Genomic DNA, 15243 nt, shown 5'->3' on the forward strand with positions numbered 1-15243 from the left:
CCTTTCTCTTCTTTAAAGCTATTAATTAAGCGATTTCTTATAATTACTTAATAAGTTAATTTATATATTTATTAATCTCTTAATAGTTTTAAATTAATATTAAAGCTATCTTTAAGTTAAAGTAGTATTATATCTTTATAACTATTAGATTATCTTTTATCTTCTTTTATATATACCTTAATAGTAAGGTATTTAATATAAGCTTCTTTTCTTTAAGGTTAATATTAATTAACTATAAAATATAATTAAATTTAATTATATTAAGCGCGCTTAAGTATATTACTTTAAGGCTTTATATAGCTTATATTAGGTTTATAATATTATCCCTATAATTATAATATTATTAAATAGATTTCTTATATAGCGTAATAAGTATAAGTTATTATTACTCTATTATTTATAGAAGTCTCTTTACTCTATTAAATATTTTACTATAAGCGTTTTATAATAGATGTTTTTAGTTAAAATTACTAATAAAAACGCTTTAATTTAAGGGCTTTATTATCTTTAATTTTACTAATAATATTTACTAATTAAGGCCTAATAGCTTTAAATAAAGTGAAAAAATATTAATACCTTTAAGCGTTATATAGCTTTAATTCTTCCCTTTTTAAGCCTTTTACGTATTAAGGCTATACCTTTTATTAATATATATAGTATTTCTTTCTTTATAATATATTAGGTAATATTTATTAAGCCTTAAGTTAAGAGGCTAATTATATCTTATTATTTCCTATTTTTATGTTACTATTAGGTTAATATTAAAGCTATATTATAATACTATATATATAAGTGTATTCTTCTTATTAATATTCTAATAAAGGATTTTTATTATTATTAGATAAAGGGTTAAATAACTATAATTAACACTTCTATTAAGAGGGTATTAGCTAAAAGGTAACTAGTATACTATAATATTCTATTTAATTAAAAGTTAATAGTATTATAATAATTATAGCTTTTTAGTAAACGCTCTCTCTTTTTTATAAAAGATTAGTTTTTCGCTAAGAATAAATTACTCTTAGCTCTTAATCTTAGGTAATATCTATTATTATAATATAGCTTAATAAATCTTATTAAGCGTTTTACGTATACTTCTTTAGCTTTATTCTAGTATTTCTTTAATATAAGGTAAAGGTAAGATTAGGTTAAATACGCCTTAAAGTAAAGAACGTACTTTTTTCTAGTATTTAATATAATAATAGAGTAGCTTTCTTCTTTATTTTCGTATTAAGTAATAGTATATTAATTATATCTTAATATTACCTTATAGTATTTAATAATATAGCTTATCTTATAATAATTATAATATTAATATAGGTTAAGGGTTTTATTATAAGGTTTAATATTAAATATCTTAGCCTTATATATAAGTTTAAGTTAGTATAGCTTATTCGCTTACTTTATCCCTTTAACTCCTAGAATTAAAACCGTTTATATTATAATATTACTTTAAGAGTAACGCGTTATAGCGCGTATAATCTTCGCGTTATTATCTTTATTAAGGTTAATTATAAGGTTTTCTTTTTTAGTATATTAAATAAGAAAGGCTTTTATTATAATACTAAGAGTTCTTATGTAAATTATTACTTTTAACTTAAAGGTAACTTAAATTTAATTCGTGTTTTCCTTAAAGAAAAAAGTATTATTTTAGAATATAATAACTATATCTCTACTAGGTAGCTTATACGTAGCTATTATTACGTTACTTCTTAGAGCTTAATTTATAGCCTTTACTTTATCTTTAATAGTTTAATTTTAAAATACTTTTATAATTATAATACCTTTAATAATAATTTTATAATACTAGTAGTTAAGAATAATTAAGGGAAGAGGTTTTTAGGTTTACGCCTTAGCTAGGTTAATTATAACGCTTACCTAGGTTCTTTATTAAGTGGTACTATAAAGTGCTTTTTATACTATAATTATAATTATATTATAAAGCTATACTTTTATAATTAAGGTATTATTAATAATAGTTATAACTTTAACGCGATATTATATTACTTTTTAGGTAATATACTTCTTAAATAGTTCTTATACACGCTCTAATAAAGCTACTAGAATAAGACTAGCTAGTTTATTATAAATAGCGCGTTTTTTATTATTAAGTCTATCTTAAATTACATTTAGCTTAGGGTTATATAATACCTATTTCGTAAACTATTCTCTGCTTATATTTAAGTAGTAATAGCTTATATAAGCTCCCTTTCTCCTTTATTTATTACTATTAGCATTATATTCTTTATACCGCCCCTATTATAGCCTTAATATAGCATCGCGATAGGGGGTAATCAAGTGTAAGGAATTTAAATTTTAGGTTATTTTTCGTTTTAGAGGTAATCTTAAGCTAGTATTACGGTGTGAGAGCGAGAGTACAAGTTCGTTATTTATATATATATAGTATATGTAATTAATTAATTATATTGCTTAATTATTATTATTTTTAAGTCCTTTTTTCTTAATTTATATAGTATTAAACTTAATTTTTTAAGCTTTATTATTTAATATCTTAATAATTATTAAAAATATAATAGTAAATAATATATTATTATAAACCTTAAAATTATATTAATATAATACTATTTTTTATATAATTAATTCTAAATAATATATCTAAAAATATACTATAAAAAGACTTAAGAGTAAATATTAAATTTAAAAAAATATAAATGCAAGTAACTTTTTTAATATATAACTTATAATATTAATATAAATATCTTTATAAAGCTAAAGTTCTTCTTATTATTATAAAATTTAAAAAAAATATTAAAAGCTTTATTTTATACTAATATAAAGCTATTATACATTATAAATATTACTATCTTTCTCTTCTTCCCTATATTTAGTACTATTTATAAATTTAACTTTAAAAATAGCTTTATTACTACTAGAAAAAGCTGAATTTTTATTTAATTCAGATTTTTCTAAATTTAAGCTTAAATAAGAGAATAAATTATAATATTTCTTTATTTTAACTCGTTTTTCCTTGTTTTTAGCCTAGTTTTTTAATAATAAAATTTTTCAAATATTAGAATGTATTAAAGAGGTTCTTCGCTTACTAATCACGTTACCTCCTTAGTTGAAATTCCCTTTTATAGCTCTTAAAGTAGCTAGAATAGCTAAATATTTTCGTGCTATTATTAAAAGAATCGGAAAAGCTTTAATAGAATTAGCCTACCAAATAAATATATCTTCCTATTAAAAGTTAGTATATTTTTATATAATTAAGCTTATAAATGCTAAAAATACCTTATTATCTTTTAAATTAAGCTTATAATAACTAAAAATCTCGTTTTTTTTAGTTTCTTTAATAGCTTTATTTTTTTTGCTTAGAAAATAAGTTATTAAATAAACTAGGCTTTAATTTAAGCCTAGAATCTTTATAAGATGTTAATTTCTTAGCTAGTTATTATAAATCGATTATTACTCGATTATTTAAATTAGAACTAAAAGAAGAATCTTCTTTTATTTCTATATTTAAAATAAGCTTATTTTTAGGGTCTTTTATATATAATTTATATGTTCTAAGATATAATTAATTATAAAATATTAAAAAAAAAGGTTATTTTTAATAATTATTTATACTTACTCTTAATATTTTATTTTTAAATTATTTAATAATAAATGTAAAGTAGTTAAATTTATATTAAATCGAGTCCTAACCGTTTTAATATTAAATCTAGGGTCTAATATAGTAGTAAATAAATAAGGCTTCTAAAAACTATAATTACTATTAATATCTTTTAGAAAATAGTAATTTAGTTTCTTTAAACCTGTATTTAAAGCTAAAATAAAAGCTCTAGTTAATGGATTATAAGCGGTTTTCTATAAATAAGTTAAAATAATTATTATTTTAATATAAAAAGTTTAAAAATATAAAAAACTTACGTTTTTAAGCTAACTTTCTTAATCTTCTAATATATTTTTAAGAAGAAAGTATATTTTAAAGATATAAAAAGATACTAAGCTTATAGTATTATAAGCCTAGCTTTATAATTTCTTTATAGGCTTATTAAAAACTTTTAAAATGCTTAATAAAGTCTTTAAATTAAGCTATTCTTACGTTATTAAATTAGCATCTTTAAAAGCTACTATATTTATAACGTTTTATAATAATATAATAGCTTTTTTAAGCATAATAGTCGTATTTATTATTCTAAAAGTTGAATTCTATTTTATTGCGTTTGCTAAGTTAAGTAAAAATAGTTAGTAATAATTATTAATAGTTTTAAATAGATTTTTAAGGTCTTAATAAAAGAAATAAAAGCTATTAAATATATTATATAAGTTATAACTTACCTAATAGTATTTTTGTAATATTATTATTTTTAGCTATAAAGCCCTTAGATTTAGCTTCTTTAAAAGCTTTAATCTATTAAGAATAAAGTTATTAGTTATTTTTAAGAAGAATCGCTATTTTTTTAACTTTTCCAATAATTCCTATATAATGATTAGCTTAAAATATATATAAATATAATAAAAAAAAACTTAAAATACCTAAAAGTAAATTAAAAAATTATTTTTGTTTTTTAGAAGATAATTAGTTAAATTCTTTAGTTAAAAAGTATAAGAGCTTACTATTTCTGTATTTTTTAATATTTTCAAATGTTATTAATTCGGTAATAAACGTAAATATAATATCTTTAGCAATAATATTTAAAATATAAGCTATATAACGAATATTAAAAGGTTTTAGGTTTTTTTCCGTATAAAAGTTTAAAAAAGAGGTAAGAAAAGTGTTATTATTAGAGCTGTTATCTCTAGTAGAACTATACTTTAAAATAAGTTAATAAAATATTATAAAATATCATAAAATATCATAAAATAACCTTATAATTAACTTACCTTAATATTTTTTCTGGTTTTATATTATATTCTAATAATAATTAATTAAAACAAAGATTAATAGAACTTTTAGTGTAGTTATTACGTAAATATTTAAATCCTAAATATAATTAGTTTAAAAAGTTAAATAATAATATAATATTAATAAAAATAATAAACTAACTAATTAAATAGTATTCTAAATCAAATTTAGAGTTTAGTTAATTAACTATAACTCCTCAATAAGATTTAGAATTAATAGAAGTCTAAATATTAAGTTAAATAAATATATAACCTAATTTATTAACTTAATTTTAAATTATATTAATTATATTCTTCTTTATTTTTAAATATAAAATATCTATATAAGAAAGTATGTTTTAATAGTGAAAAAAGCTCGTATCTTAACTAAAATAAGTTAATATTATTAAATATATATTATATTATTAAATATATAATATAATATTATTAAATATATAATATAATATTATTAAATATATAATATAATATTATAAACTTACTTATTATAATAGCTTATTAGCTTTTTAAAGCTTTTACTAGTAATAGTAGTAAAAGATAGGTTATTTTTAAGCATAAACTTAATAGCTAGCATAAGAGTAGTATCCTTAAAAAATTCACTAATAATAGTATTATTTCTAGGTCTTTTATTGCCTCTTTTACTACTAGATATACTAGATTAAGCTGATATTTCGGATAATAAAGGTAATTCCGTAATAATAGGCACTATATATTAGTAAATTAGTAGTTAATATCTTTAAAATATTATAATATTATATTAATATATTAAAAGAATAGTTTAAAGATAATAACTTACACGTTAATTTAGAATTTTCTTCTTTTTTAAGGTTATAATAGAAGAATGTTTTTTTTTATAGTGTATAATACTATTAGAAGATTAAAAACGCTTTGCCTTACTATAAAAAGTAAATAAATAGTCTAGTTAAGTGTAAAAATAATAAATTAGTCTTTCTTTATTAAAATTAATCTCTAATAATTAAAAATTAAAGAGATTATATTAAAAGATATATAATTTTAAACTAAATTAATAGCTCCCATTATTTTTAGGGTCATTTTAATATTAATTTAGCGTTAAAAGACTCGTAGTAGAGTTATTATTCGTAGATAAATCGGGTTTAAAATTAAAGGGATTTTCAGCTATTTTTAATGATAAATAAGATAGGGTTTTAAGGTAAACAAAGTAGTTACTATATACCCTAAAAGTAGAGTTATTTAGTGAAAAAAAAAAGTTTTATTAAAAGTAAGATATTAATTAAGTTATAGGTGTTTAAGTATTAGTGTAAAAAAAGAGAATTCTAAACTTTAAGAAGAGATAATATAGTTAATATATAGAGTTTAAATACAATAAAGGATGTCATGAAAACCTTAAATTTCAGGCATTTTTTTAATGCCTAATTTACCCCTAAAACGTGTATATTCGTATAAAAATCAGTGAAAAATTTACAAGATAAAATACAACTATTATAAAATAGTAGAATATACCGGTGTAATTATAATGCATAAAGGGCTTTCTATTATATTACGTTAAGGCGTTTTTTCACCTAAAACATACATATATATACTACAAGAAGTATTTACATTTTTAAATTTTAAGTTAATATAACTTTAAGAATATTAGACGTATAAAGATACACCTAGTATATAACGATAGAGCTTTATAAGAGCTATTAATTAGTCCTATTTTTATCTATTTTAGTCTATTATTAGTAGAGATATTCTAGTTTATAAAATGTAGCGTTTTTCTTAAAGCGAGGTAACTTAAATACTCCACTTTCTTTACACCACTAAATACCGTATATAATATTTCTATAATTATTAATGAAAAGTAAATAAAAATATTATTTTTAAATAGCTGAGATTATAAGCTTTTAAATAGTATTACTTTTATAATAAAATTCGTTTTTTTCATAGAGTTATAATAGATTAAATATATAGTATAATAAAAGTCATAGAATTTATTTTTAATGTATATATATATATATATTATAATATATATAAGTATATATAAATATTTTATAATTATAAAATATATAAATAAATATCAAAAAAGCTCCAGCTTTTTATCATATATAATTTCTATCTAATTTATATTATATTCCTACACCTTTTCGCCTCTCCAGTCTACTCCCTCCTTCTCGTTATCCCTCACGGCCCCACTCCCCCCCCTCTCTCTTCTCGCTCTCTTCTTCTCTCGTTCTCTTCTATCTCTCTCTCTTTTATTTCTCTTTCTCGTATTTTTCCCCTCCTTCCTATCTCCTCTCTCTTTTTTTCGTTTTTTATATATATTATAATAAAAAAATTATTTAAAAAGTATTTACTTACTTTACATCATAAACGGTCTTTATAAGCTTAAAAAAACCTGACTTTTTTTAGTTATTTTATATAAAAAGTTATATAATCTTATATTTATTTTATGTTTAAAGTAAAATATTTGATTAATACGTAGACTTTTAAGTATAATTTTTATATTATTATAATAAGAAAAAAATCTATTACTATTATATATTTTTTAAAATTTATTATTATATCTTCTAATAATACATTTATAGGTATTTCATTTATATATTATATTGTATTATATTACAATATAATATAATACAATACAGTATATTAAAAAATACAAAAAATACAATACATTTAGAGGTCTACGTATACTAGAAACGTATAAGCTTATTCTTACTAGGTATAAGGCTTTATTAAGCGAGGTTAATAACTTTTTAATATTTATTATAAACCTCTTAATACTTACATTGAATATCCTAGAGATTCTAGCAGTTTAATACCTTAATACTTAAGGCCTAAAAGTAAACTACCTTATAGACTTAAGTTAGTTATTTATTAAGGTTAATAACGTTTTCGTATATTACTAGTAATTAGTTAATTAGTTTAAAGCTTCCCGTTAATTTAAGAGCGTCCCTTATTACCACGTTAAAGCTTAGTAGGTTATAAATAACTAGTTATTCTAATTTAATAGAAACTATAGCTACCTAAGGAATAGGCTTAGATTATAAGAGGTTAGGTTTTACCTAAAAGGGGGTGAGGTTCTCCAGCTACTTCCCTTTATCTAGTTTCCTTAGTTTAGGAGCTAGGGTAATCGTTACCACTGGTGCTAATATAATTTATAGTGTAGAACTTAGAGTTTTTTGCGATGGTTTAGGCTTAACTTTAGTCGGCTTAAGAGGTATAAGGTAATATTCCTATTACTTTAGGTTTTCCTTATTATTACTAGTAATAGGGCTAGGTTTTTAGTTATTAATAAGAGTGTTAATAGAAAAGGCTTTTAATAAGTAATTAAAGAAGTAATAAGACCCTTAATTAAATACTAATAGGTTTCTACTTAATTAAAACCTTTAAGTCGTATAAGATAAGGTATAAAGAGCTATTATAATACTTTAAGGGGGTAATAAAGAGTTTTCTTTCTTATTATTATCTTTCTTATTCACGTCTTTCTTCTTATTATTATTTTAATTAAAAGTAACGTTCTTATTTAAGAATTCTTCCTCGCTTAAGGTCTCTTTCTCCTTTAAGGGTTCTTCTTAGTATTATTAAGAGAGCTTCTATAAAGCTTTATTTATAGGGTTAAATAATAGTAATATAAGAAAGTTAAGGTATTATAGGGTAAATTATATAACTAGAAAAGGGGGGTCTTCTTTAAGGGTATTAGATTATTTATAATAAGGGCTTAATTATAAGAGCTTAGAGTAAAAGCTTAATTTAAAGATAATCTAGTATAATATTAAAGGTTCTTAGTTTTCTAAGAGAAATAAAGAGCGCGGTAATTATTATATATATATATAAAAGAAATAGAGATACTAGGGGCGGTAAGTGCGCCGTATATTTAGTTTAGGTAAGCCTACAGGTCCTACATCGGCGTTAGGCTTTATTAAGTCCCAACCGTGTAACAACGGCCGACGAACGAGATGAAACAGGCAACGAGAGAGCCCCAAGCATGCTCGAGCAGATCGTACGGAGAGGCGCAAAGCGATTACGTGAGTCCAACGAGCAGTAGCGCCGCGCGGGTCAGGCTCAACGGGGCGCGAATTACGACAATGAATTCGTTAAGGACATGCGCTGGGTCGAGTTTAACGAAGGAAAGAACCGCGCTGTTATTTTCGCGGCCACAAGATAGATCAACGCTAAAGCTATAGATAGTTTAGTAGAAGAAGCACTAGAGGAAGATGTCGAGCGGAGAGGAGGGCTTATAATGCTATGTGATAGTATCAAGCGAGAAGTCAAGCGATCCTCGCCACGGATACACGCCGTTCCCAACCCATTCTACAGCGGCTTCACGGGATCAAAGACGGCAAGAGTAACCTGATACTATTCCGGATGAGCAGCGATATTAATATACTATAAACATATAGTATTGTGTGTCAGCGATATCTTTATTTCTGCTGGCGGGCGTACAGGATCGAGAGAGAAGAAGCACGAAACAGGCTCGCAATACGGTTTACGGATAAGCGATAGGGCTTGTTGTGCGACATGGGCTATGTGTTCTAAGAGATGCAGCGAATAGACGTGACGGCAACGAAAGCACAGAAGAAAGCCCAGATGCATGCGACAGCGACATAGGAGGCTAAGCAGCCAGCCCAAGTCGAGGCGGAGGTCCGACCACGCCGAGCTGGACCGGATCGTGTTAAGGTTCTTGATTGCATCTCTCAAGACCAAAGCCAGCGGCGCCATATACGCGAGCGAACTGCTCTGTTCCTTTGCTGCCACGGCTATCAGGCAAGGGGGCGACGGATCCCAGCTCGCAAGCGTGTTTACGGCAACGGTGGCGGTGATACTATGGATTCTACGGCTATTCTGCTTGGAAGACTCGTTCAGCGACATGCCGCTGATTGTGGATGACATTTTGGCGGAGAAGATGGAATGGTTTTCGGAGTAGCACGCGTAGTGGCTGCGTGTCGACCGGTTTATGGTGGCCGCGACTATGATCAACTAGATGGCGTATGGGAAAGGACACCGGAATAAAACCATGGCCATACTAACGGTATAATGGACGTACGACTATAGACACTCGTTCATAACGGCGAACACGTGCGGATCCACGAGTCTCAACGAGCTGCATACCAGGTGACGTTAAAAACGGACGAGGTTAAAGGGACGCTGCTCGGGGGCCAGTGGTCGACGATTAGGCCGAACATCGATCTGCGGAGCATCCGAGATGATATGAGCCATCTCGGTTCCGGGCATGTGTGGGGTGGCCGGGCGCGGACCGGAAGTGAGCACAATGAGGCATACGATGGACTACAGGTGATGCGTAACGTTTTTATGCGCGACGGATCGGTTATAATTGCAACATACCGCGACAAGGCCAAGTCTATCCAGGACATGGGCCGGAAGGTGGCGCGGTTCTCGCCAGACGACTTGGGACGGATGTTCGTGGCACATTGTTGACATCACGTGGACTCCCGGCAGAGGAGCTTCTGGAACAAGAACTTCAACTGCCAGAGACGGCACGAAGAACCAAGGAGTTCATGTTATATAACTATTTAAGTGGTTTCTTTTCATTCTTTTATTAACCTAACCTATATTTTTATAAAATATAAGCGCACTAAATAAAAAAGTTGGCCCGCCGAGCAATTCACAGCCGAAGGCTCCTTTTATGAGGGGCGCACACAATTCTCTCTTTTGTAGCTCAATCAGGTTGGCGCGGAGAGCACGAGCACAAAAATCTGCGTAAAACTCCCGGAAAAGACGTCGAATAGCTGTTTGCTCTGCTGGCAAGAGCCTTGTTCAATTCACAGCTTGTTCTGGCCAGCATCGTTTCTGTACCGTGAATATCGATGGCTAAAAAGTGGTCTTCCTTCATCAATACAAGGATAATAGACGATAGACGATAGCTAGCTATCTCAAGTGCATTCATACAATAAAATTGACCGTAATCTATCCCCACAAGGCTACTCTTATTTCAATTTTACAAAAATTGTAAAATATTGATAGGCCTGTCCGTCAGATACCATATCTTCGATACGTGGCGGACACTCGACTTATATTGTTGTACAAGGGGTTTAGAAATACCTAGCAAAGCCTGATCAAATTTAAACGCTACCAAACAAAAGCTAATGTGAGTGAGAGCTTCCGGGTCCAAAGAAATATCAATGCAAAGAGGGTGTGTCACGGCTTAGACAATTCGATTATCACTAGATTCTCCATCCTCAATGGAACATCGCAATCTGAATACTCTCATCCCAGTATATTTAGCCGTGACAGTATGGCCACACGGGCCTGCACCTCAAAGCATTTTGGAAGCAAACATTGTTCAGTCAACCCTTTCCCCCCCAATACCACATCCCCCAAGGCTCAATAGCACTTATCGTCGTCACTGTTGCCAGAATGGTATTCGATACGGCAACAGCGGTGGAACTGACTGCACGCTGCGACGTTAGTCTTCAAGCCAACGCAAAGCCAATCATTGTGCATACTGCCGCGGACAGATCCGCAGCAGGCTGTGGACGCCTGGACCAAAAACGCTTCATATGGTTTGTAACAAAAAGAACCCCTTTCGGCAGCCGCACGGGGTTTAAACGACTGGCCGGCAAAGATTCTGCCGACCCCAAGCGGGGACTTGTTGGCCTGAAGGCGGCATTTCTCAGCCCGCTCACCCAGCGGGCAGGCCGAGGCGAAGTCACCAGCAATAGCAGCGCCATGTACGACGCCTATACCGGTGAAGAGGATAGGAATAATAAGGTTGAGGGCAAAGAAGCGCATTTTGGTCGTTTCTGCACGAGAAAGAGAGTGGTTAGCTGCCTAGATTCGACCGACACGGAACTTGTAAAGTATTACCTAAAAAGTGGCAAAAGCCAGGTGATGAGTATGGTAGATTTCCGCGCTGTCTGTTCCGCATGATATTCTGGTCCAGATATCCCCTCTTTAATATTTTTCTTGTTTCCGCTGCGAGTCCTGGATGATCTCCCGATTTTGGCTCGCTTCCAAGCCCAACTCTGCTGCTGTAAGACGCAAAGGTGGCGTGAGACTACCTACACGAGAAGAATATTGCCAGATTCAATACCGACATGTGAGCCTTGGCTCACTCGAGAAGTGCTGTTGTCGATCTACTGCAATCTGACAGGAAGTGAATTGGTTTGTTTATGCTATCCTACTGCCCGTGTCTGCGTCGCTGGGCAGCAGCAGCCTCGAGTGCTCGCAGAATAATGCCCTCTGAGAGAATGACCTGAGGGAGCCGAGCCCTAGGAAACTTGTTGTTTGTTTTGGTACACAGCAAAATCGTGATCTTTTAAGCGTAGCATTCTTCGCACGCATTTCTCTGAGTGGCCTGTACAGAGTCGAGAAGAGCCAAATGGCTTCTGAAACGTTGTGGGTACACGATGCGGAGTTATCACGATCGGAATCCATTGATTGCATCGATTGTGGACTCGGTCCTTGATTACATCCATCTACGATGGAATTGAGGCCTTTTTTATACTTGGGAATCGGAAGGCATAGAAAAGGCCGCCTTGCAATTGAAAAGGCACTAATTCGAAGGTTTTGACTAGCTGGCTTCTAATTTGAACCTTATAGTCTAGTTCAAACCTTCCAAGATAATTGAACCCTTCTAGATGACGAGGCCAGGCTAGATGACTCACTGGGTGACCTACATTACGTACTCGTTGACAGGAGCGAATGTGCCTTTTTCAGTAAACCGGTGATCTACCCATTTAACTACGGGGACCCCTTTTTTCAAAACATAGGCACGGCCGGCCAAAGGCGGAAAACAAGGCCGCCCCATTAGCATATTATCATGCATAATAGTACGGCCTATAAACGGAAGTCAAAGCGAACGAGGCTGGAGAGGAGGGGTGACGGGGAAATGGCCTCGACCACCGTGACAGTCGCTTCTTAGCTAGGTTTTGGGATTTTCTTATAGCATATCATCCAAAGCATAGGGATATGGATAGTGAGAGCACCATATTTAGCTTCGTCCCATATGGTGGTTCCTGCCAAGTTCTGAGGTCACGGTAGACTTTTCCATAGTCGGTCGGCTGCTAACAATACCATGCCTTGTCACAGCCGTATTGTAAATTACGGACCCCAAAACTCTGGAAATACAGCAAATGACTCTGAACAACCAAGCTCAGCATAGAAAGGACATACCTTGTATTACTTCCCGTCACAATTGCCATCCCAGGCACTAGTCTCTGCCCAAACATGGTTCATCCTACTCACCGCGTGGTAGCTCAGACCACCTACCATCGGATATGAGTCAATTTTCCTCAAAGAAAAAACAACCTACCCCTTCTCTACAGTATAATTCCCCAGACACGTATTAAAAAACATGTTCAACACTTCCTACTTATCCTGTCGACGCGCTCGCCATGTGATTCACAGCTATGTAAGCAAAGGTAAGTGCCGGACCAAGGGTAGATCCAGCCCCAGGATAAGATCTGCCCATGACGCTAGCAGAAGTATTCCCAGCAGCATACAATCCCTTCATCACAGAGCCATCAGCCCTGAGCACTCTGGCATGCTCGTCGGTGACCAAGCCCCCGTTTGTGCCCAAGTCTCCCGGCAGAACGGCAACCGCGTAGAAGGGTGCCACGGCAACAGGGCCCAAGTTTGGATTCGGTGTTACTTTCGGATCGCCAAAGTAATTGTCATACTCGTCGCTTCCACGGCCGTAATCTCGGTCCACTCCCTCTTTTGCCATGACATTGAATCGAGAAACCGTCGACTGCAGCCCAGCCGGATCGACGCCGATTTTGGCCGCCAGTGCGCCAACCGTCTCAGCTTTATAAATGTATCCTTCTTTCAAGCCAGCCTCGGGTTCTTGTCTGGGCCTCAAGCAACCAAGCGAGTATCGTTTGCGATGATTGGCATCCAGTACCAGCCAGGCTGGGATGGCCTTTACGTCACGGTTCCTAGCATACTGCTTACGACCACAGTCAGTATAATCCGCAGACTCGTTCATGAAACGCGACCCGGAAGAATCGACAATGATGCTAAACGGACGTGATCGCTCCTGCAGCGCAAACAAGTTTTTGCCAACGACCGGGTCGACAATCGTTGGCCCCCACCACGCGTCGTCCATGAGAGCAGCAGCGGCGCCGAGTCTCATGCCAGCTCGGATGGCATGACCGGTGTCGCCCTCTGGCGTGCTGGTCCACTCCGTGCTTGCCGGCGCCGGGCCGTACTGCTCCCTCATGGAACGGTTGTGTGCGAAACCGCCTGCGCAAAGCAGGACGCCGCGTCGAGCTCGAATGCTTTGGATCCGGTCATTTTCCTGTACGGTGGCTCCGATAACGGCCCCGTCTTGCTGTTGTATGATGTTGACCAAGGAAGTGTTCCGCTGAACGGCAAGGTTACGCTGCTGATTTAGGTGAAGAAGCTGCGCAACAAGAGACAGCCCCATGGTTGCTGGCGCTTCACCAACTGCCTTGAGCCACAGTATTCTACGCCTAACCTTGAGCGCTTGGACGAAATCTCTGACAGATGAGCCCATTCGTGTGAGAGTGGTGAACTCGTCTGTAAAACAAGCCGGTGGCTGTAGGGGTCTTGTACGGAGAAGTGTTTGCCATTGATTCAGCTTGTTGAGATCAAAGATGCAGGGCTCAATGGTTCTGCCAAATTTGGCCAATGCGCCTGGTATCTTGGGGTGATAGTCGGGGCATCCTTTGCTCAGTCTGCAGTTGAAACCCTGATTCCTCAGAAAGTCGACCATTAATGGTGCTTGCTCAAGATACGCGAGTTTCCGTTGCCGCGTTGACGCGGGTCCAACATGCCCAATGAGGGTTTCCATGTACTTCAGCGCATCTGCTTTGCTGTCTCGGATGCCCTCTTCTTTGGCGAGCGGGCTCTGAGGAATCCATAATGCACCCCCCGAGTATGCTGAGCTGCCGCCAATTTTGCCATTTTTCTCAATGACTAGAGGTTCGAGGCCATGGGAGTGTGCGCGCAAGGATGCTGTCAGGCCAGCGGCGCCGCTCCCAATGATAAGCACGTCGACCTCGGCGTCAAACGGCGTCTGGTTGGGCGACTGTTGAGGCGGTGTTGCAGAGAAGCAGTCTGAGAGGCCATCCATCTCGACTTTTTGTTTATCGGGCTGCGAAGCAAATGATGAATGGGAGCAGTCAGGATGTGCTGATGATAACTTTTTGCTTGCTGGCGAGAGCTGTGAGGTTACTAGCTTGTCTCAGCACGCTTGACACAACAACTGCCGGTGCGTGAGGCTCATTGAGTTGAGCAGATGAGCAGAGTATGAATGGTACGCCCCGTCTCGATGGCCACGTACAAACAGAACCGGGCCAGGATGAGGCACAGGGCACTCTCTCTGTTCAGTCTTGGCCTACGGCGACGAGGAAAAAGCAACGAGCAGCTGAAGGACTTCGATGATCCAGCGCTAGGGGCACTTGATTTGATAAAGCTCACCAGCTACAC

At 33.3% G+C, this 15243-nt stretch overlaps 1 protein-coding gene across 1 annotated transcript; it reads right to left on the bottom strand.

Moving 5' to 3' along the window:
• Positions 1-13162: 13162 nt before the first annotated feature.
• On the bottom strand, positions 13163-14887 carry J3458_019575 (uncharacterized protein; the record flags this gene model as incomplete). The annotated part of the gene is made up of 1 exon (XM_007815165.2): positions 13163-14887. The coding sequence occupies one exon, from the start codon at positions 14885-14887 to the stop codon at positions 13163-13165; it is 1725 nt and encodes a 574-aa protein (XP_007813356.2).
• Between the last annotated feature and the right edge of the window lie 356 nt (positions 14888-15243).

The sequence above is a fragment of the Metarhizium acridum genome (assembly GCF_019434415.1).
Source record: "Metarhizium acridum strain ARSEF 324 chromosome Unknown scaffold_568, whole genome shotgun sequence".
In the NCBI taxonomy this organism is placed as follows: Eukaryota; Fungi; Ascomycota; class Sordariomycetes; order Hypocreales; family Clavicipitaceae; genus Metarhizium; species Metarhizium acridum.